Source organism: Chiloscyllium plagiosum, unplaced genomic scaffold (genome assembly GCF_037043375.1).
Source record: "Chiloscyllium plagiosum isolate Xiang-an unplaced genomic scaffold, Cpla_swu_hap1 HiC_scaffold_27, whole genome shotgun sequence".
NCBI classification, from domain to species: Eukaryota; Metazoa; Chordata; class Chondrichthyes; order Orectolobiformes; family Hemiscylliidae; genus Chiloscyllium; species Chiloscyllium plagiosum.
This window is the reverse complement of record NW_028270165.1, coordinates 87,489,787-87,511,248: the sequence shown is the minus strand read 5'-3', so window position 1 is coordinate 87,511,248 and position 21,462 is coordinate 87,489,787. Positions and strand designations below refer to the sequence as shown.

General features: G+C 49.0%; 1 protein-coding gene across 8 annotated transcripts in view; it reads left to right on the top strand.

The window, feature by feature from the left end:
- LOC122545194 (uncharacterized) overlaps positions 1-21,462 on the top strand; it is a 785,061-nt gene that overhangs the window by 407,205 nt on the left and 356,394 nt on the right. Inside the window, exons 1-3 of one of the 8 annotated variants that reach the window (XM_087975129.1) lie at positions 1,542-1,594; positions 2,064-2,192; positions 5,856-8,184. The exons of 1 other annotated variant lie outside the window; for it this stretch is intronic. In XM_087975129.1, the coding sequence (XP_087831255.1) occupies positions 6,263-7,735 (1,473 nt within the window). In that variant the 5' untranslated portion in view covers positions 1,542-1,594; positions 2,064-2,192; positions 5,856-6,262 and the 3' untranslated portion in view covers positions 7,736-8,184. Of the gene's footprint in view, positions 1-1,532; positions 1,595-1,976; positions 2,193-5,855; positions 8,185-21,462 lie in introns of those variants that run through there. 6 more of the 8 variants (XM_087975128.1, XM_087975130.1, XM_087975132.1 and 3 more) reach the window with 6 other exon arrangements.

The following is a 21,462-nucleotide window of genomic DNA, read 5'->3' as shown; positions in this document are numbered from 1 at the left end:
GAAGGGGCCCCAGCAGAACAGAAATTCCCAAATGTTGACCCACATTGGGAAAATAATGACAGAGAACACAGGGAGTCAATGCGGGATCTATGAGAAATGGAATATTAGGAATTAAAGAGGCGGCACCAAGATCATAAAACTTTGTTAAGGCCTTTGAAGTACGACAAGAGAAGGATGGAACCCCTTCTGCATTTCTTAAAAGGCTCAAGGAAGCCACAAGGAAGTGTTTGGGAATGGATCCCGATAATCAGATAGCACAGGGACACTTAAAGGTCCAGTTTGTAACGAAATCATGGCCGGACATACAAAAGAAATTACAGAAATTAGATGGATGGAGTGAAAGACAGATGGAAGAGGTGTTACGAGAGGCACAGAAAGTGTATGTGAAAAGGGAAGACGAGAAGCAGAAACAGAAAGCCAAAATGATGGTGGAGGCAGTAGAAGAAATAACAAAAAGGAGACTGGGGTCAAGGGATAACAGGAAGGGTAGGGGAGGACACGAAAGACAAAGGTCAGATACCTGGGAAAGGAGGCAACAAACCAGAGATAACCACTCTGTTTGTTCTAGCCCTCAGCTTCCACCCTAGCTCCCTGAAAGCCTGCCTTACATCCCTATCCCTCTTTGTTTTGTGGTTAGCACTGCTGCCTCACAGCGCCAGAGCCCCCGGTTCAATTCCCCTCCCACGTCTGCGCGGATATCCTCCCATTTTCCAAAGACGTGCAGGTTAAGGTGAATTGGCCAAGCTAAATTGCTCCGTAGTGTTTGGTGACGGGGAATGGGGCTGGGTGTTTTGCTCTTTGGCGGGTCGGTGTGGACTTGTTGGCCCGAAGGGCCTGTTTCCACACTGGAGGGAATCTGATCTAAAGTTCTGGAATTTATATATTGATGAACTGAAACCTGCAACCCATTCTAAAAGATGAAGGACTCAGCAGCGGTCCAGGTTTGTTCCAAATATTGCATCGGTTGCATGACACTGTGATGTTTTGGTAGTAATTCTGTGTCTTAGGATCCTGCAGCACAGCTACCCGCAGAAGAAGCAGCGCTACAGAAGCCAGTGCTTCCAAATACACCTGGGTGGGCGGGGTTTACCAGAAGGGGCGGGGTTTAGATTGGAGGGCGGGCGGGGCGTGTCTCGTGAGAGGGTCGCGGGCTAGTAGGCGGGGCAAGGCGGCTATCCTGGAGGCGCGCGGCTTTGTGGGCGGTTGCGCGTGAGGGCAGGGGGCGTGGTTTGGCTTGGGCGGGGTCCGCGGCATAGGGGCGGGGTTTGGTTCGCGAGTTGGAAAGGAGTTTGTGTCCAAGAGGCGGGGCTTGGTATCGATGGGGCGGGTTTACATGCAGCGTTCCAAAGTGCGGGGTGAACGAACTGCGTTCGGAAGGGGCGGGGTTTACGAGCTGCGTTCGTAAGGGACGGGGTTAACGAGCTGCGTCCGGAAGGGGCGGGGGTTTACCATCTGCGTTCGGAAGGGGCGGGGTTTATGTGCCGCTTTGGCGGGGGAAGGGGCGGGACCAGGACCAGGGGGCGTGGCCACCCCGAAGCCGGAACTATGCCAGCGGCCTGTTTCCTCCGCTGGAGCTTCGGCTGCAGTAAGTAAGGTAAAGCTTTATCAATATTTCCTTTTAAAAAGTTTGTATTTAATAACCAGTAATGGCTACTCAATATCATCATAAAGTCCCAAAATGCAATTCTTTTCAATCCATAGCAGATAAGCACTAAGAGTTAATTTTTTACGGGATTCAACAGCCTCAGCACTAAAATGGTCTCACAAGGGAACGGCTGTGAATGTTATCACTTGGTGTCCTGTTCACACAGATTCACCGATGCTGAGGCAAACGTTCCTAATTGCCTCACAGCATCCTGTTATCACTTGGTGAGCCCAGGTGTCCCTACCTTTAAGTTCTCTCCTCTTTCTGAGCCTTCCTGCCTGTTTATTTTCTAGTGCAGTAAATGTATTCAATAATTCAGCATTACATTTTAGTCTGAATGTTTAAAGACAAGTTTTAAGGCTATAGACTTTCTCACCCAGATGCCCACACCCTCATTTCTCCCTTTGATTGCACCGAGATCACTGAAAGAGAAGGCTCGTCCAAACGAATGCCCTTCAAGATGGTCCAGCCATCAACATCCTGTAAGCGGCACCACCATCTTCGCAGCTCATCTGGTCATATTTATCATCGCCATCGACACGTGTGGGTGAGCCATCAGATTGCAAAAGGAGCATCTTCTGGGGCAAATCTATATCACTAAGGGACCTCATAAGCATAGCAATTAAATACCTAACAATACCACTACTGACAAACAAACATAGCTAAATTGATAAACCAATTGTACCATGAGCCCGATCTGCAGTTTCCCCAACTGGTCCCTTCAGTCATTCTGTCAAGGAATGCCTGGATCTCTTCTTGTATCTTAGTAATATTGCCAGTGAGATCGGGAATGCCCATAGTGCATTTATCTTGGACAATGGGGAAGACCTTTCCCTCCTCGGCAAGTATATAGTCGAAGGCATACCGATTCTGCACAGAGTAAAAGACACAGGTCTGATAATCCCAGTTTACTCTGTTTCAGAGCCTCTTTAGTCTTATTTCCTCGAATGGTCAGGCGGCAAAAGAGGGAATTGCGGTTCTGTTGACTTGTCACCCCTGCCGATCCTTCCAACGTCAGGGTACTCTGGATTCCCCAGCCTATCGGGTGTCCTGTATTGTCACCCAGTCCCTTGGGATCCTTCCAGTTGGAGCAAGGTTGGCTGAGACTGACCTCTGCATCCTCCTCAGATGTAGGTTCCATCGACTTGTCCACTGGCCAGGACAAGGTACTGTTGTGGGAACAAGGGCTCCGATAGTGACCTTATGAGGGACATCTTTGCCATCCAGACCAAGGAAATTGGTAGCTTTACCTTAGCTGAAGAAATAATAGTCTGGTTTGGTGTATATTAGGGAGAGTTTGTCAAAATAGGTTACTAAAATGTTACAGCAGGGGGTCTGGTCAGGTCTACAGGAGTAAAGGGTTGACGTTTTGCAAGAGGAGTTGCTTGAGTGCTGTAAAAAATGGGCCAAGTGACTCGAGCACTAGCACTGTATGGGAGACAATGGTCCTCAGAATGCTGTTCCCATTGGGCTCTCCCTTAGCTCTATTGTACATGGTCTTGGTGACAGTATCAGATTCTGAAAAGAGAAAAGGCCTATAAATGTGCAAGGGAAGGGTTCCATTCCAGGTCCATGTGCCGCATAAGGCCTGCTGTACCCCAGCCAGTGTTAGGCCAGCTGTTTGTATACACAGACCGGAGGTATTGGAAAGTGATATTTCTCTTCACAGGGTCGGCAGTAGGAAGTCTGATGAATAGAATGGAATCGGGGACTGGGGACGGGTCAAGTAAGTCATCTCCCGATATACAGGAGTAACATACTACTGCCTCTGGGGTGAAGAGCATTCTGTGGGCCTGTATAAATAAGTTGTTTGTGGATTGAGGAGTTTCCCCTATCAGGCTTCCGTTTTCTCGAGTTGGCCCGACCTGCAAAAAGGGATGGTGTTCCTGGGCGTCCTTAAAATATTTACCGTAATAACGGGGTTGATCATTTTTAACCGCACGAGGCTTGCGTCTGCAGGTAAAATCAAAAAAACATGGTAACTCCCGCTGATTTCTACTGTCCAGATGGACCATCTGGTCTTTCTGATGTAAGAGTCCATTGCAATAATCAATCTTCATCACGTTCCACATGTCAAAGGCGTCTGGTCCGCACTGGATGACATCTCCTCAGCATGGGTGGTGGATAATCTCTGATCATTCCTGGTCGCATCCATACTTAGTGGCTTTCCCCATCAGGATGTTGTACGTGATCAGAAAGGTGTGGAGATAGGCGATCCCCCACATGTCCCTCCTCTTAGTTCAAGTATCTGTAATAATATTAACATTAGAACAACAGCAAGATTCAAAAACGCAACTGGACAGGGTCCACTCCTTTTGTTGGGATTCCAGGATTCTCTCCTCCTCTTCCCCCATTTGATTGGTGCGGTCAATCAATTTACAGTGGTGCAGGTGGACCCAAGCTGAGCGCCCAGCGACTGTGACCGCTGTATGGGTGGGAAGTAAAACCTGGAGGGGGCCATCCCAACGAGAATGGAGACCTTTGCCAGCCCAGTTCTTGACGAGCGCCAACGAACCAGGCTCTACCCGTGACATGGCTGAAAGGGAAGTAACATCGCTGTAGGCCACATGCTCCTGGGAGTGAAAGGCACGCATCACGTTAGTTAGAGCAAGAACATAACCAATCATTGCTTCGGTCATGTGGTGGAAGTGGACTGAGAAGGGTGCCGAATCGTTCCAAGGGGTACGGAGGGGGTGACCAGAGAGACTCTCAGCTGGAGACAGTCGTGTCTTGCCTGCAGACATGGATCGCATCTGGAATAAGGCCACAGGGATTAGCATAACCAGGAGAGGCCATACTCTGCCACTAATTTGGCAAGTTTAGTCTTGAGTCTGGCTAAAACATTCAACAAGGTCGGCCGCCTGAGGATGATAAGCACCATGCAGTTGCCTACAAATACAAAGCTGGGAACAGAGTTCTCCGTTAATATTACCTACAAAGTTGGTCCATTGACCGAGCTAATGCACGCAGGTATACTGAAGCAGGGAATTATTTCCTTAAACAAAATCTTCACCACAGTCTCAGCAGTAGCATTAGGAGGAGGTTAGGCTTCAATGCACTTCGAAAAGACATCAACAATAAGCAAAACACATTTATAGCAACTCAACTCATTTCTCCAACTCAATGAAGTCCAGTTGAAGTGTCTCCAAGGGACCCTCCAGCAAGGGAGTTCTCGTAGAGATACTTGAACTAAGATGTGGGGGATCGCCTACCCACTAACCTGTTTGATCACGTACAACATCCTGATCGGGAAAGCTACTGACTGAGTATCGATGCGATCTGGAACGATCTAAGATTATCCTGATGTCATCTGGTGCACCAGATCAGACGCTTTCAACGTGGAGTCGCTTGAACGATGGCGTGAGCTACCAGAGGAAGCGGTGGGTGCTGGTACGATGACAAGTTAAAAGGCTCCTGGACTGGCATCTGAATATGAAGGGTTCAGATGGGTCAAGGCCAAGTGATGGCAAATGCAACTGGAGTCATAGAGGTGTACAGCACAGAAACAGACCCTTCGGTCCAACTCGTCCTTGCTGACAAGATAGCCAACCCAATTTAGTCCCAGCTGCCAGCATCCGGCCCAGATAGAGGCCAAGTGATGGCAAACGTGACTAGATTAATTTAGGATATCTGGGCAGGTTGGGCCAAAGGGTCTGTTTCCGTGCTGTGTGACTCTAATTGTCTTCAGTGAAAGCAGAAGTGTGGTTGTGAAGGCTGGACTTTCAGAGCATGTTCTGCCCTGACTGGGAGCAGAAGAGTTTGACTGAAGTGTGTCGGTGCTAATGCCTTGATGTCTCATTTTGCTCTCACCTTCTCGGGGTCATTAACCATTTTGTGTCTGGTCCTTCCTCAAGAAGCTGCGTTGCAGGTTCACCCTGAATTGACACTTTTTTTTTGCTTCCCAAAATCAGACCTGCTCACTCTCAGCAGGATCCCAGTGTTGTGAAAGATATTAACTTTCAGGTGGAGGTATCCAAAATTCAGAGAGATGTCAGTATTGATGTTTTTGCTTTTTCTGCCCCTGTAAGCTCCTGAATCAGCACCTTAAGGGGAATTAGTTAGAGCTGAGTGAGAACAGAGGGGGAGAGAGAGTGGGATGGTGCTTTCAATTTTGTGGAACAACAAAAGATATTCCACAGAAAATAGAATTGCTTGTTCTGAATTTCTACCCTGCACTGATAGTGATGGCTTTTGTAATCTCTTTTTACAGAGTATTTGAAAATCTGAAGACTGAAGTTTCAAAATCAACAGATGAAGGGCTTATGCCCGAAACATTGACTCTCCTGCTCCTCGGATGCTGCCTGACCTGCTGTGCTTTTCCAGCGCCACATTTTTTGACTGACTCTCCAGCGTCTTCAGTCTTCACTTTGATGTCAATGTCTGACAGTCACTCAATCCATCGGGACCGCAACGATTTTTGACTGTGATTTCTGTGAGAGGGATCAACGCTTTTTGGTTCCTGTTTGAGGACGTTTTCAGTATCAGTGGGACTGGACGAGAGCCCCCACTGTTGCAGCGCACTGTGCGTGGAGCCGGACACAGTTATACGGCCTGGAAAGGGGATTTCACGGCAGGGAGGAGCTCTAAACGTGTTTGTGTGCAGCTGAAGCTGTGGCCATGAAGAAACCCGAGGAATCCCGCCCCGTGGAGAAACCGTGGAAGTGTGGCGACTGTGGGAAAGGCTTCCGTGTCCCGTCTGCCCTGGAGACTCATCGGCGCAGTCACACTGGGGAGAGGCCATTCCCCTGCACCGACTGCGGGAAAGCCTTCAGACATTCCTCTTACCTGTTGGCCCACCAGCGGGTCCACACGGGGGAGAGGCCCTTCAGCTGCCCAGAGTGCGGGAAGGCCTTCAGCACATCCTCCCACCTGCTGAGCCACCAGCGTGTACACACGGGGCATAGGCCCTTCAGCTGCCCAGAGTGCGGGAAGGCCTTTACCCAGGCCTCCACCCTGCTGAGGCACAAGCGGGTCCATACGGGGGAAAGGCCTTTCAGCTGTCCCGAGTGTGGGAAGGCCTTCAGCAATTCCTCCACCCTGCTGACCCACCAGCATGTCCACACGGGGGAGAGGCCCTTCAGTTGCCCTGAATGCGGGAAGACCTTTACCCAGGTCTCCAACCTGCTGAGGCACCAGCGTGTCCATACGGGGGAAAGGCCCTTCAGTTGCCCTGAATGCGGGAAGGCCTTCAGCGATTCCTCCACCCTGCGGAGTCACCGGCATGTCCACACGGGGGAGATGCCGTTCACCTGCTCTCAGTGTGGGAAGGGCTTCACCTGCTCCTCCAATCTGCGGATCCACCAGCGTATCCACACGGGGGAGAGGCCCTTCAGCTGCCCCAAGTGCGGGAAGGCCTTCAGCAATTCCTGCGCCCTGTTGAGGCACCAGCATGTCCACACCGGGGAGGGGCCGTTCACCTGCTCTCGGTGTGGGAAGGGCTTCACCTGCTCCTCCACCCTGCAGAGCCACCAGCGGATCCACACAGGGGAGAGACCCTTCAGCTGCTCTCAGTGCTGGAAGGCCTTTACCCACGTCTCCTCCCTTATGACCCACCAGCGTATCCACACGGGGGAGAGGCCATTCACCTGCTCTCAATGCGGGAAGGGCTTCACCTGCTCCTTCAACCTCCAGACCCACCAGCGGGTCCACACCGGGGAGAGGCCCTTTAGCTGCCCAGAGTGCGGGAAGGCCTTTACCCAGGTCTCCACCCTGCTGAGGCACCAGCGGGTCCACACAGGGGAGAGGCCCTTCAGCTGCCCCGAGTGCGGGAAGGCCTTCAGGAATTCCTCCACCCTGCTGGCCCACCAGCGGGTCCACACGGGGGAGAGGCCCTTCAGCTGCCCCGAGTGCAGGAAGGGCTTCAGGTATTCCTCCCACCTGCTGACCCACCGGCGGGTCCACACGGGGGAGAGGCCCTTCAGCTGCCCAGAGTGCGGGAAGGCCTTTACCCAGGTCTCCACCCTGCTGAGGCACCAGCGGATCCACACCGGAGAGAGGCCGTTCACTTGCTCTCAGTGCGGGAAGGGCTTCACCTACTCCTCCAACCTGCGGAAACACCAGCGAGTTCACGTGCCATCACAGGGGGATTGAAGAAGTGAGCCATTATCGATTGGACTATCAACCCGGATTCCGGGTTTGAATCCCCCCACGACAGATGGCAGAATTAGCATTCGGTCAGAAATGTGGAGTTCGGAATCTAACGATGAGACTGTTTCAGGGAGGGGGTGGTGCAGGGGAGAAAGCCCCCATCTGATTCACTCTCTCCCTCGTTAGGGAAGGGAACCGCCATTGTGGGAAAGGATTCACTCAGTCGTTCCAGCTGCATCCTTTACCCGGTCTGACCTACACATGACTCCAGACCCACAGCAGTCTGGTTGACACTACACTGCCCCTTCCTGGCAAATGAGCGGGGAGAAACTTACTTGGAGACAAGGTGTGGGTTGAAATTGCTGATGAGGCAATACTTCCTCCGGGTTACGGCTGTACCAAGGATCCGATTACAAAGGGACAACTTGGTGCTGGCCAATAGTAAAGACAGTGAGGGGGGGTGGGACAGGGGAGGTATGGTGTGTGCACTTTGACCTTGAGGTGCTCAAAAAGCAACTGCTTTTTCTCTGCCTTTTTGCTGGGGGGGATCTGAAGCTGTAACAAAGTTGGGTTGCAATAAAGGTTACCTGATCTTACCACTGGGCTCAGACTCTCATTGAAAGCTTTGAGCTCCAAGAGGTTTTTGTTTTAAAGCTGCTCATTTCTTTCAGCCTCCTGCACTAAGTTTAGAACATAGAACAAAGAACATAGAACAATACAGCGCACAACAGGCCCTTCCGCCCTCGATGTTACGCAACCTGTGAACTATTCTCAGCTCGTTCCCTGACACTATCCCAAAATCAACCATGCGCTTACCTAAGGATTGTTTAAATCTCCCTAATGTGGCTGAGTTGACTACCTTAGCAGGTAGGGCATTCCACGCCCTTGCCACTCTCTGCATAAAGAACTTGCCTCTGACATCTGTCTTAAATCTATCACCCTTCAATTTGTAGTTATGCCCCCTCGTACAAGCTGATGTCACTATCCTAGGAAAGAGTCTTTCACTGTCTACCCTATCTAATCCTCTGATCATCTTATATGTCTCTATCAAATCACCTCTTAGCCTCCTCCTTTCCAATGAGAACGGACCCAAGTCTCTCAGCCTTTCCTCATAAGACCCTCCCTCCAGACCAGGCAACAACCTGGTAAATCTCTTCTGCACCGTTTCCAATGCTTCCCACATCCTTCCTGAAATATGGGGGCCAGAACTATACACAATATTCCAAGTGTTTTGTATAGTTGCAGCGTGATATTGCGGTTCCCCGGAACTCAATCCCTCTACGAACGAAACCTAACACACTGTATGCCTTCTCCACAGCACTATCCACCTGACTGGCAATTTTCAGGGATCTATGCACATGGACTCCAAGATCACTGGCTTCCTGTTATTCTTCCCAAAGTGAATCACCTCACATTTAGCTGCATTGAACTCCATTTGCCACCTCTCAGCCCAATTCTGCTAATCCATCCACCTCTGCCTGCACCTAAGTAATTTTAAAAATGACAAACCGCAGTAGTCCCAAAACAGATCCTTGTGGCACACCACTAGTAACCGGACTCCAGGCTGAATATTTTCCATAAACCACCACTCGCTGCCTTCTTTCAGAATGCCACTTTCTAATCCAAACTGCTAAATCACCCTCAATCCCATGCCTCTGCATTTTCTCCAACATCCTACCATGTGGAACCTTTACGGAGGTCCATGTACACCACGTCAACTGCCCTATCCTCATCTACATGCTTGGTCACCTTCTCAAAAAACTCAATAAGGTTTGTGAGCCACGATCTGCCCTTGATGAAACCATGTTGACTATCTGAAATCAAATTGTTGCTTGCTAGATGATTATAAATCCGATCTCTAATATTCCTTTCCAAAAGCTTTCCTTCAACAGAAGTAAGGCTCACTGGTCTATAATTACCTGGGTCATCTCTGCTGCCCTTCTTGAACAAGGGCACAACATTTGCAATCCTCCACTCTGGTACTAAGCCTGTAGACAATAACAACTCAAATATCAAAGCCAAAGGCTCTGCTATCTCCTCCCTCGCTTCCCAGAGAAACCTCAGATAAATCCCATCTGGCCGAGGGCACTTGTCTACTTTCACTCCTAGAATTGATAACACCTGTGTGCAACTAACCTTGATCCTTACGAGTCTAATATCTCGTACCTCATTCTTCTCCTCTACAATATTCTCCTTTTCCTGAGTGAAGACCGATGAGAGATATTCATTAACACCTCTCCAATCTCCACAGGGCCCACATTCAACTTCCCACTTCTGTCTTTGATTAGCCCTATTCCTACCCTAATCATCCTTTTATTCCTCACGTACCTATCGAAAGCTTTAGGGTTGTCCTTTATTCTATTTGTTAAGGACTGCTCATGTCCTCTCATTGCTCTTAACTCTCTCTTGAAATCCTTCCTAGCTAATCTGTGACTCTCCATCGCCTCATCTGAACCATCTTGCCTCATCAACACATAGGCCTCCTTCTTCTTTGTAACAAGAGATGCAATTTCTGTTGTAAACCACGGTCCCCATTACCTTATCACTTCCTCCCTGCCGGACAGGACATACCTATCAAGGACACACTATATCTGTTCCTTAAACCAGCTCCACATTTCAATTGTTCCCATTCCCTGCATTTTGCTACCCTATTCTATGCATCCTAAGTCTTGCCTAATTGCATTATAATTGCCCCATCGATAACTCTTGACCTGTGGCATGTTCCTATCCCTTTACATCGCTAAATGAAACCTAACTGAATTATGGTCACTCTCTCCAAAGTGTTCACCTTCCACTAAATCAAACATCTGGCCTGGTTCATTTGCCAAGCACCAGATCCAGAGTGACCTCCCCTCTTGTCGGCCTTCGACATACTGTGTCAGAAAGCCCTCCTGCGCACACTGGACAAAAACTGATCCATACGAAGTACTAGAGTGAAAGCATTTCCAGTCAATGTTGGGGAAGTTAAAGTCCCCCATAATGACCACCCTGTTTCTTTCACTCCTACCCAGAATAATTTTGCTAATCCCCTCTTCCACCTCCCTGGATCTCTGCGGAGGCCTATAAAAAAACTCCAAGCAGTGTGACCTCTCCTCTCCTGTTTCTAACCTCAGCCCACATTACCTGAGTAGATGAGTCCTCATCAAAAGTTCTGTCAGCCACCGTTATATTATCCTTGACTAACAAGGCCACGCCTCTCCCTCTTTTACCGCCTTGGCTGTTCTTAATGAAAGATCAAAACCCTGGAACCTGCAACATCCATTCCTCACCCTGCTCTCTCCATGTCTCCGAAATGGCCACAACATCCAAGTCCCAGGTACCTATCCGTGCTGCAAGCTCACCTACCTTATTGCGGATACTCTGGCGTTGAAGGAGACACACTTCAAATCACTTCACTGTCTACCAGCACATTCCTGTGACCCTGAAATCCAGTCCCTGTCCTTCCTACTCTCATCCTCCTGTGCATTGCAGCTACACCCCCCGGTTCCCATCCCCCTGCTGAGCTAGTTTAAACCCACCCGAATAGCACCAGCAAATTTCCCACCCAGGATATTAGTACCCCTCTGGTTCAAGTGAAGACTGTCCTGTTTGTACAAGTCCCACCTTCCCCAGAATGAGCCCCAATTATCCAAAAACCTGAAACCCTCCCTCCTGCACCATCCTTGCAGCCAGGTGTTCAGCTGATATCTCTCCCTATTCCTTGCCTTACTATCACGTGGCATGGGTAACAAACCAGAGATAACCACTCTGTTTGTTCTAGCCCTCAGCTTCCACCCGAGCTCCCTGAAATCCTGCCTTACATCCCTATCCCTCTTTCTGTGGGAGATTAGAAATGTTTTTGCAGATGGGTGAGGGGGTGTAGTAGGGGGAAGGGAAGGGGAATTCTTGTAGCATGTAGCATACGTAAGGCTAAGACTTTAATGAATATAGAGGGTCTTTTAAAGAAAATAGTTTTAAGCTAGGAAATAACTTTAAAGTGTTGTAGTTGACCACAAAAAGAAGCAGTAGGGGTATTTCACAATAAAGGTGAAGTATACTGATTCCATAATAAAGTGATTCCGCAATTTGTAAACTAAATAAGAAAGCGAACAGGCTCTGTTTTGGCGCGCATTTCTGCTTGATTGCAGAAGCGTCCAGTACTTAGAAGACTGTAATAAATTGTTCTTGTTTCCAAGGCTTTGTCTCAGGCTGATTGATTTGTGAGTGAGTTCTGTTTCTCACAATTGGGGGCCTCGTTCCGGGGTCCAAGACTCAGACTGCTCGACACTCTTGGGATGACGGGGGAGGTGCACCTCGCCGATTTCGGTGATCTCCGACTCCCTTGCTTGTCGTTCGCGGTTTGGGCGAGTACGATCCGGACTGGGAGACCCTGGAAACAAGGCGGGCAGACGCGGCGGGTTAGGTCGGGCAGCTCTTGTGCACAGGACCCGGGTAGGGAAAGGTCTTAAAGGATATATCCGGGTGACCGGGGGCAGCGGTATTTGCTGCAAGAATTGCTGCGGGACGGGGCACACCGAAATGACCAGGTAACTCTGTGCACAGACCAAGGTCAGAAGAGGGACCTTTTATGTCTTGCCTTGGTGGTCAGGACATATAAAAGTATGGGGAATTGGTGATATATAAAATTAAGCATATGTCAATGGAAAACAGCCAGTGTCAGAAGGGCTAGTAGTTGAAGGGCTACTGAGGATGCCCTTCATAACTAACTTATGACCAGACATCCAGATGAATATTCAAAAGCTAGAGGAGTCGTTGCGGAAAGCTCAAAGTGTCTGTGAGACACGGTGTCTGTGTGTGTGTGTGTGTGAGAGAGAAAGAGCTGTCCAGCAACTAGAAAGTTTAACCCAGTGTGATTTGGTTTTAATGCACATTTGTTTGTTGGTGATTGAATGTTTCTGCTTTGTTCCCTGGAGCTTGAGATCCGGGACTGTTTTGAATCTGATTTCTACTATGGAAATTTTAACATGATTTCTCTTAACGTTAAGGATTTTACAGATAATGAAATAAAATGTTAACTCCTGTTCTTTTTACAGGTCATGACTGCCTTACTATCAGTTTCTAACTAATCTCTTTTATCCTTACATAAAAGTGATTTATGGAGAACAGTTGAAGTCTCAAAAAGCATATAGTTGGTCAGATTAATCGGACGAGTAAGGTGTCTAGTCAGGACCCTGAAGGGGTTGTGGAAGAAGGTGACACCGGACCTCGTTAAGATTAATTAAATTAGCAACAATGGGAGGCACGGGGAGTTGCCTGGGTAACGATCGATCTGTAAATAACGTTAAAGGGGAATATATTTCACCCGACAGTCCTTTGGGGAGAATGTTGGGAAATTGGGAACACAACTCCCGGACGCGGGGGAAAGATAAGGCTACAATGGTAAACTATTGTTGTTTTGTCTGGACTAGAGAAAGTATTAAGGCGCCTGGTATTTTTTGACCCAAATATGGGTCCGGTGAGGATTGGCTGTGTCAAGATCTTAATATATATGTCACTCAGAAAGAAGCGTACAGTCAAAAAGAGTCCGATTATGCGGTTTGTTGGATAGGGAGTGCGGGAGTAAAATTATATCCCATGAATAGGGAGGAATCAGGGAAAGAACAGAAAAAGAATGAACAAGGGAAGCCACAACAGGATCCCTTAACGTGTTTGCCGCCCCCATATACTACTCCCCGGAACGAGCCTACAGCTCCCGAAGTAGAACCGTGTCCAGACACAGAAATGGGAACGGACTCTGAACTAAAAGATGCAGAACCTGGGGGAGGGGGGGGCAGAGTCACTCGAGCCACCACACGTAAAGGAGGGGCAGAGATATTGGAAAATGTAAAATTATGTCCCTTACGAGAGGTTCCGATTGGGGAAGGTACAATCGGATATGTAAACGCTCCCTTAACTAGCAGTGAAGTTAGGGTCTTTACAAAGGAAATGAAAAGTTTAATAGAGGATCCGGTTGGACTAGCCGAACAATTAGAGCAATTCCTAGGGCCTAATTTATATACCTGGGGAGAACTGATGGCAATTTTAGGAACGTTATTTTCAGGGGAAGAACGAGGTATGATTAGGAGAGCAGCTTTATAGGAATGGGAAAACAGGCACCCAGTTGGGGAAGAAGGGGCCCCAGCAGAACAGAAATTCCCAAATGTTGACCCACATTGGGAAAATAATGACAGAGAACACAGGGAGTCAATGCGGGATCTATGAGAAATGGGAATATTAGGAATTAAAGAGGCGGCACCAAGATCATAAAACTTTGTTAAGGCCTTTGAAGTACGACAAGAGAAGGATGGAACCACTTCTGCATTTCTTAAAAGGCTCAAGGAGGCCACAAGGAAGTGTTTGGGAATGGATCCCGATAATCAGATAGCACAGGGACACTTAAAGGTCCAGTTTGTAACGAAATCATGGCCGGACATACAAAAGAAATTACAGAAATTAGATGGATGGAGTGAAAGACAGATGGAAGAGGTGTTACGAGAGGCACAGAAAGTGTATGTGAAAAGGGAAGACGAGAAGCAGAAACAGAAAGCCAAAATGATGGTGGAGGCAGTAGAAGAAATAACAAAAAGGAGACTGGGATCAAGGGATAACAGGAAGGGTAGGGGAGGACACGAAAGACAAGGGTCAGATACCTGGGAAAGGAGGCAACAAACCAGAGATAACCACTCTGTTTGTTCTAGCCCTCAGCTTCCACCCTAGCTCCCTGAAAGCCTGCCTTACATCCCTATCCCTCTTTGTTTTGTGGTTAGCACTGCTGCCTCACAGCGCCAGAGCCCCCGGTTCAATTCCCTCCCCGGGGCCGCGTCTGCGTGGGTTTCCTCCCACAGTCCAAAGACGTGCGGGTTAGGGTGAATTGGCCAAGCTAAATTGCTCCGTAGTGTTTGGTGACGGGGAATGGGGCTGCGTGTTTTGCTCTTTGGCGGGTCGGTGTGGACTTGTTGGCCCGAAGGGCCTGTTTCCACACTGGAGGAAATCTGATCTAAAGTTCTGGAATTTATATATTGAGGAACTGAAACCTGCAACCCATTCTAAAAGCAAAGCAGCGGTCCAGGTTTGTTCCAAATATTGCATCGGTTGCATGACACTGTGATGTTTTGGTATTAATTCTGTGTCTTAGGATCCTGCAGCACAGCTACCCACAGAAGAAGCAACGCTGCAGAAGCCAGTGCTTCCAAATACACCTGGGTGGGCGGGGTTTACGATCTGCGTTCTGAAGGGGCGGGGCTTACGCGTCGCCTTGGCAGAGGAGGGGGCGGGACCAGGGCCAGGGGGCGTGGCCATCCAGAAGCCGGAAGTGTGCCCGCGGCCTGTTTCCTCCGCTGGAGCTTCGGCTGCAGCAAGTAAGGTAAAGCTTTATCAATATTTCCTTTTACAGAGTTTGTATTTAATAACCAGTAATGGCTACTCAATATCATCATAAAGTCCCAAAATGCAATTCATTTCAATCCATAGCAGATCAGCACTAAGAGTTAATTTTCTACGGGATTCAACAGCCTCAGCACTAAAATAGTCTCACAAGGGAACGGCTGTGAATGTTATCACTTGGTGTCCTGTTCACACAGATTCACCGATGCTGAGGCAAACGTTCTTAATTGCCACACAGCATCCTGTTATCACTTGGTGAGCCCAGGTGTCCCTATCTTTAAGTTCTCTCCTCTTTCTGAGCCTTCCTGCCTGTTTATTTTCTAGTGCAGTAAATGTATTCAACAATTCAGCATTACATTTTAGTCTGAATGTTTAAAGGCAAGTTTTAAGACTATATACTTTCTCACCCAGATGCCCACACCCTCATTCCTCCCTTTGATTGCACCGAGATCACTGAAAGAGAAGGCTAATCCAAACGAATGCCCTTCAAGGTGGTCCAGCCATCAACATCCTGTAAGCGGCACCACCATCCTCGCAGCTCATCTGGTCATATTTATCATCGCCATCGACACGTGTGGGTGAGCCATCGGATCGCAAAAGGAGCATCTTCTGGGGCAAATCTATTTCACTAAGGGACCTCATAAGCCTAGCAATTAAATACCCAACAATACCAATACCGACAAACAAACATAGCTAAATTGATAAGCCAATTGTACCATGAGCCCAATCTGCAGTTTCCCCAACTGGTCCCTTCAGTCATTCTGTCAAGGAATGCCTGGATCTCTTCTTGTATCTGAGGAATATTGCCAGTGAGATCGGGAATGCCCATAGTGCATTTATCTTGGACAATGGTGCAGACCTCACCCTCCCCGGCGAATATATAGTCTAAGGCAGACTGCTGCTGCACACCGTCCACCTCTTCTCCCTCATCCACCGTCCGGACACGCCTTGGCGTGCCCATTTGCCACCGGGCGGTGGGGATCCCCAGTGGAGGGCTCTCTACGCGGGAGTCCTCCCCCTTTCTCTCGGGGATCTGGGGTGGAGGGTGCTGCACGCAGCAGTCCCCTGCAACCGCAGATTGCGGTGGTTCACGGACTCCCAGCCCAACTGCTTGTTCTGTGGCGCTGTGGAGTCCGTGGACCACGTGTATATTGGGTGTGGGCGTTTGCACTCCCTTTTTGATTTTCTGAAAAACCTTCTCCTCTGTTTTTGGCTGCACTTCAGTCCCACGCTCCTGATCTTTGGGCACCCGGTACGGAGGAAGGAGGGCAGGTCTGAAGACCTCCTCGTGGGTCTGCTCCTGGGCCTGGCCAAACTGGCCATCAACAGGTCCAGGCAGCGGGCCGTGGAGGGGGTCGTTAGGGCCGACTGCCTGCCCCTCTTCCGCGGTTACGTTAGAGCCCGGGTGTCCTTGGAGAAGGAGCACGCGGCGTCGACCAACACCCTGGAGTTGTTCAGGGAGAGGTGGGCGCCGCAGGGAGTGGAGTGCATCATTTCTCCCTCCAATTCTATTTTGATTTAGTCCCTACCCTCCCCTTCACTGTTTTGATCACACAGCACTGTCCTTTGATGTGAAGGGCAGTGTTTGTCACTGGCCACCCGGGTGTTTTCCTGTCTTCCTGGTGGTGGTAACTGAATAAAGATTCGTGCACTTTGTGTCTTTCACAGTGTCTTACACCTGCACACACACACCATGGGTGCTGGGGATAAAATAAGCACTACCGCAGTTAGGTGGTAGTGTAGGGTAAAGAAAAAAAAAAAGAAAAAAAAAAAGAAAAAAGAAAAAAAAAAAGAATAAAAAAAAAAAAAAATATATAGTCTAAGGCATACCGATTCTGCACAGAGTAAAGACACAGGTCTGATAATCCCAGTTTACTCTGTTCCAGAGCCTCTTTAGTCTTATTTCCGCGAATGGTCAGGCCGCAAAAGAGGGAATTGCGGTTCTTTTAACTTGTCACTCCTGCCGATCCTTCCAACGTCAGGGTACTCTGGATTCCCCAGCCTATTGGGTGTCCTGTATTGTCACCCAGTCCCTTGGGATCCTTCCAGTTGGAGCGAGGTTGGCTGACACCGACCGCTGCATCCTCCTCAGACGGAGGTTCCATCGACTTGTCCACTGGCCAGGACAAGCTACTGTTGTGGGAACAAGGGCTCCGATGGTGACCTTATGAGGGACATCTTTGCCATCCAGGACAAGGAAATTGGTAGCTTTACCTTTACCTTAAGAAATAATAGTCTGGTTTGGTATATATTAGGGAGAGTTTGTCAAAGTAGGTTACTGAAATGTTACAGCAGGGGGTCTGGTCAGATCTACATTGGTAAAGGGTCGACGTTTTAGATTAGATTAGATTAGATTACTTACAGTGTGGAAACAGTGATGAATAGATTGGAATTGGAGACTGGGGACAGGCAAGTAAGTCATCTCCCGATAGAGAGGAGTAACATACTACTGCCTCTGGGGTGAATAGCATTCTGTGGGCCTGTATAAATACGTTGTTTGTGGATTGAGGAGTTTCCCCTCAGTCCACACCGCCCTGCCGAAGCGCAACCCACCCATGCCCCTACACATCTACCCCTTATCGAACACTACGGGCAATTTACCATCACCAATTCACCTGACCTGCACTTCTTTGGACCGTGGGAGGAAACCGGAGCACCCGGAGGAAACCCACGCAGACACGGGGAGAATGTGCAAACTCCACACAGTCAGTCGCCTGAGGTGGGAATTGAACCCGGGTCTCTGGCGCTGTGAGGCAGCAGTGCTACATTGTGCCACCGTGCCGCCCACGGTGGCACAGAGGAGTCGCTTGAGCGTTGTAAAAATGGGCCAAGGGATTCGAGCACTCGCACTGTATAGGAGACAATGGTCTTCAGAATGCTGTTCACATTGGGCTCTCCCTCAGCTCTATTGTACATGGTCTTGGTGACAGTATCAGATTCTGAAAAGAGAAAAGGCCTATAAATGCACAAGGGAAGGGTTCCGTTCCAGGTCCATGTGCCGCATAAGGCCTGCTGTACCCCAGCCAGTGTTAGGCCAGCTGTTTGTATACACAGACCCGAGGTATTGGAAAGTGATATTTCTCTTCACGGGGTAGACAGTAGGAAGTCTGATGAACAGATTGGAATCGGGGACTGGGGACGGGGCAAGTAAGTCATCTCCCGATAGAGAGGAGTAACATACTACTGCCTCTGGGGTGAAGAGCGTTCTGTGGGCCTGTATAAATAAGTTGTTTGTGGATTGAGGAGTTTCCCCTATCAGGCTTCCCTTTTCTCGAGTCGGCCCGTCCTACAAAAAGGGATAATGTTCCTGGCCATATTTACCATAATAACAGGGTTGATCATTTTTATCTTCACTAGGCTTGCGACTGCAGGTAAAATAAAAAAAACATGGTAACGACATGATAACTCTCACTGATTTCTACTGTCCAGATGGACCATCTGGTCTTTCTGATGTAAGAGTCCATTGCAATAATCAATCTTCATCACGTTCCACACGTCAAGGGCGTCTGGTCCGGTGCACTGGTCGACATCTCCTCAGCATGGGTGGTGGATAATCTCGGATCATTCCTGGTCGCATCCATAGTCAGTGGCTTTCCCCATCAGGATGTTGTACGTGATCAGAAAGGTGAGGAGATAAGCGATCCCCAAATGTCCCTCCTCTTAGTTCAAGTATCTGTAATAAGATTAACATTAGAACAACAGCAAAATTCAAAACCCAACTGGACAGTGTCCACTCCTTTTGTTGAGATCCAGGATTCTCTCGTCCTGTTCCCCCCTTTTGATTGGTGCGGTCAATCAATTTACAACGGTGCAGTTGGACCCAAGCTGAGCGCTCAGCGACTGGGACCGCCGTAGGGGTGGGAAGTAAAACATGGAAGGGGCCATCCCAACGAGAATGGAGACCTTTGCCAGTCCAGTTCTTGACGAGCACCAACGAACCAGGTTCTACCCGTGACGAGGCTGAAAGGGAGGGAACATCGCTGTAGGCCGCACGCTCCTGGGAGTGAAAGGCACGCATAACATTAGTTAGAGCAAGAACATAACCAATCATTGCTTCGGTCATGTGGTGGACGTGGACTGAGAAGGGTGCCGAATCGTTCCAAGGGTACGGAGGCGGTGACCAGAGAGACTGTCAGCTGGAGACAGTCATGTCTTGCCAGCAGATATGGATCGCATCTGGAATAAGGCCACAGGGATTAGCATAACCAGGAGAGGCCAGACTCTGCCATTAATTTGGCAAGTTTAGTCTTGAGTCTGGTTAAAACATTCAACAAGGCCGGCCGCCTGAGGATAAGCTCCATGCAGTTGCTGACAAATACAAAGCTGGGAACAGAGTTCTCCGTTAATATTACCTACAAAGGTGGTCCATTGACCGAGCTAATGCACGCAGGTATACTGAAGCAGGGAATTATTTCCTTAAACAAAATCTTCACCACAGTCTCAGCAGTAGCATGAAGAGGAGGGAAGGTTTCAATCCACTTACAAAAGACATCAACAATAAGCAAAACACATTTATAGCAACTCAACTCATTTCTCCAACTCAATGAAGTCCAGTTGAAGTGTCTCCAAGGGACCTCCAGCAAGGGAGTTCTCGTAGAGATACTTGAACTAAGAGGTGGGGGATCGCCTACCGATGGACCTGTTTGATCACGTACAACATCCTGATCGGGAAAGCCACTGACTGAGTATGGATGCAATCTGGAATGATCTGAGATTATCCTGGTGTCATTTGGTGCACCAGATCAGATGCTTTCAACATGGAGTCGCTTGAGCGATGGCGTGAGCTGCCAGAGGAAGTGGTGGGTGCTGATACGATGACAAGTTAAAAGGCCCCTGGATGGGCATATGAATATGAAGGGTTCAGTTGGGTCAGGGCCAAGTGATGGCAAATGCGACTAGAGTCATAGAGATGTACAGCACAGAAACAGACCCTTCGGTCCAACCCGTCCTTGCTGACAAGATAGCCAACCCAATTTAGTCCCAGCTGCCAGCACCCGGCCCATATAGGGGCCAAGTGATGGCAAACGTAACTAGATTAATTTAGGATATCTGGGTAGGTTGGGCCAAAGGGTCAGTTTCCGTGCTGTGTGACTCTAATTGTCTTCAGTCGAAGCAGAAGTGTGGTTATGAAGGCTGGACTTTCAGAGCATGTTTTGCCCTGACTGGGAGCAGAAGAGTTTGACTGAAGTGTGTTGGTGTTAATGCCTTGATGTCTCATTTTGCTCCCACCTTCCCAGGGTCGTTAACCATTTTGTGTCTGGTCCTTCCTCAAGAAGCTGCATTGCAGGTTCACCCTGAATTGACACTTTTTTTTTTGCTTCCCAAAAGCAGACCTGCTCACTCTCAGCAGGATCCCAGTGTTGTGAAAGATATTAACTTTCAGGTGGAGGTATCCAAAATTCAGAGAGATGTCAGTCTTGACGTTTTTACTTTTCTGCCCCTGTAAGATCCTGAATCAGCACCTTCAGGAGAATTAGATAGAGCAGAGTGAGAACAGAGGGGGAAGAGGGTGTGGGAGTGCTTTCAATTTTGTGGAATAACAAAAGAAAAGAATATTCCACAAAATAGAATTGCTTGTTCTGAATTTCTACCCTGCACTGATAGTGATGACTTTTGTAATCTGTTTTTAACAGTGTATTTGAAGATCTGAAGACTGAAGCTTCAAAATCAACAGATGAAGGGCTGATGCCCGAAACATTGACTCTCCTGCTCCTCAGATGCTGCCTGACCTGTTGTGCTTTTCCAGCGGCACACTTTTCGACACTGACTCTCCAGCGTCTGCAGTCCTCACTTTGACGTCAATGTCTGACAGTCACTCAATCCATCGGGACCGCAATGATTTTCAACTATGATTCTGTGAGAAGGAGCAAAGCGTTTTGTTTCTTGTTTGAGTACGTTTTCAGCATCAGTGGGACTGAATGAGAGACCCTACTGTTGCAGCGCTCTGAGTGTTGAGCCTGAAACAGTTATACGGCCTGGGAAGAGGAATTCACGGTGGGGAGGGGCTCCACACGCATTTGTGTGTAACTGAAGCTTCGGCCATGGAGAAACACGAGGAATCCAGCCCTGTGGAGAAACGATGGAAGTGTGGCGACTGCAGGAAAAGCTTGTGTCCCGTCTGTCCTGGAGACTCATCGGCGCAGCCACACCAGGGAGAGCCCGTTCCCCTGTCCCGTCTGCGGGAAGGGCTTCAGCACTTCCTCCACCCTGCTAACCCACCAACGGATCCACACTGGGGAGACGCCCTTCAGCTGCCCCGAGTGTGCAGGAAGGCCTTCAGCGATTCCTCCACCCTGCTGAGGCACCATCGGGTCCACACGGGGGAGAGGCCCTTCAGTTGCCCCGGGTGCGGGAAGAGATTTACCCAG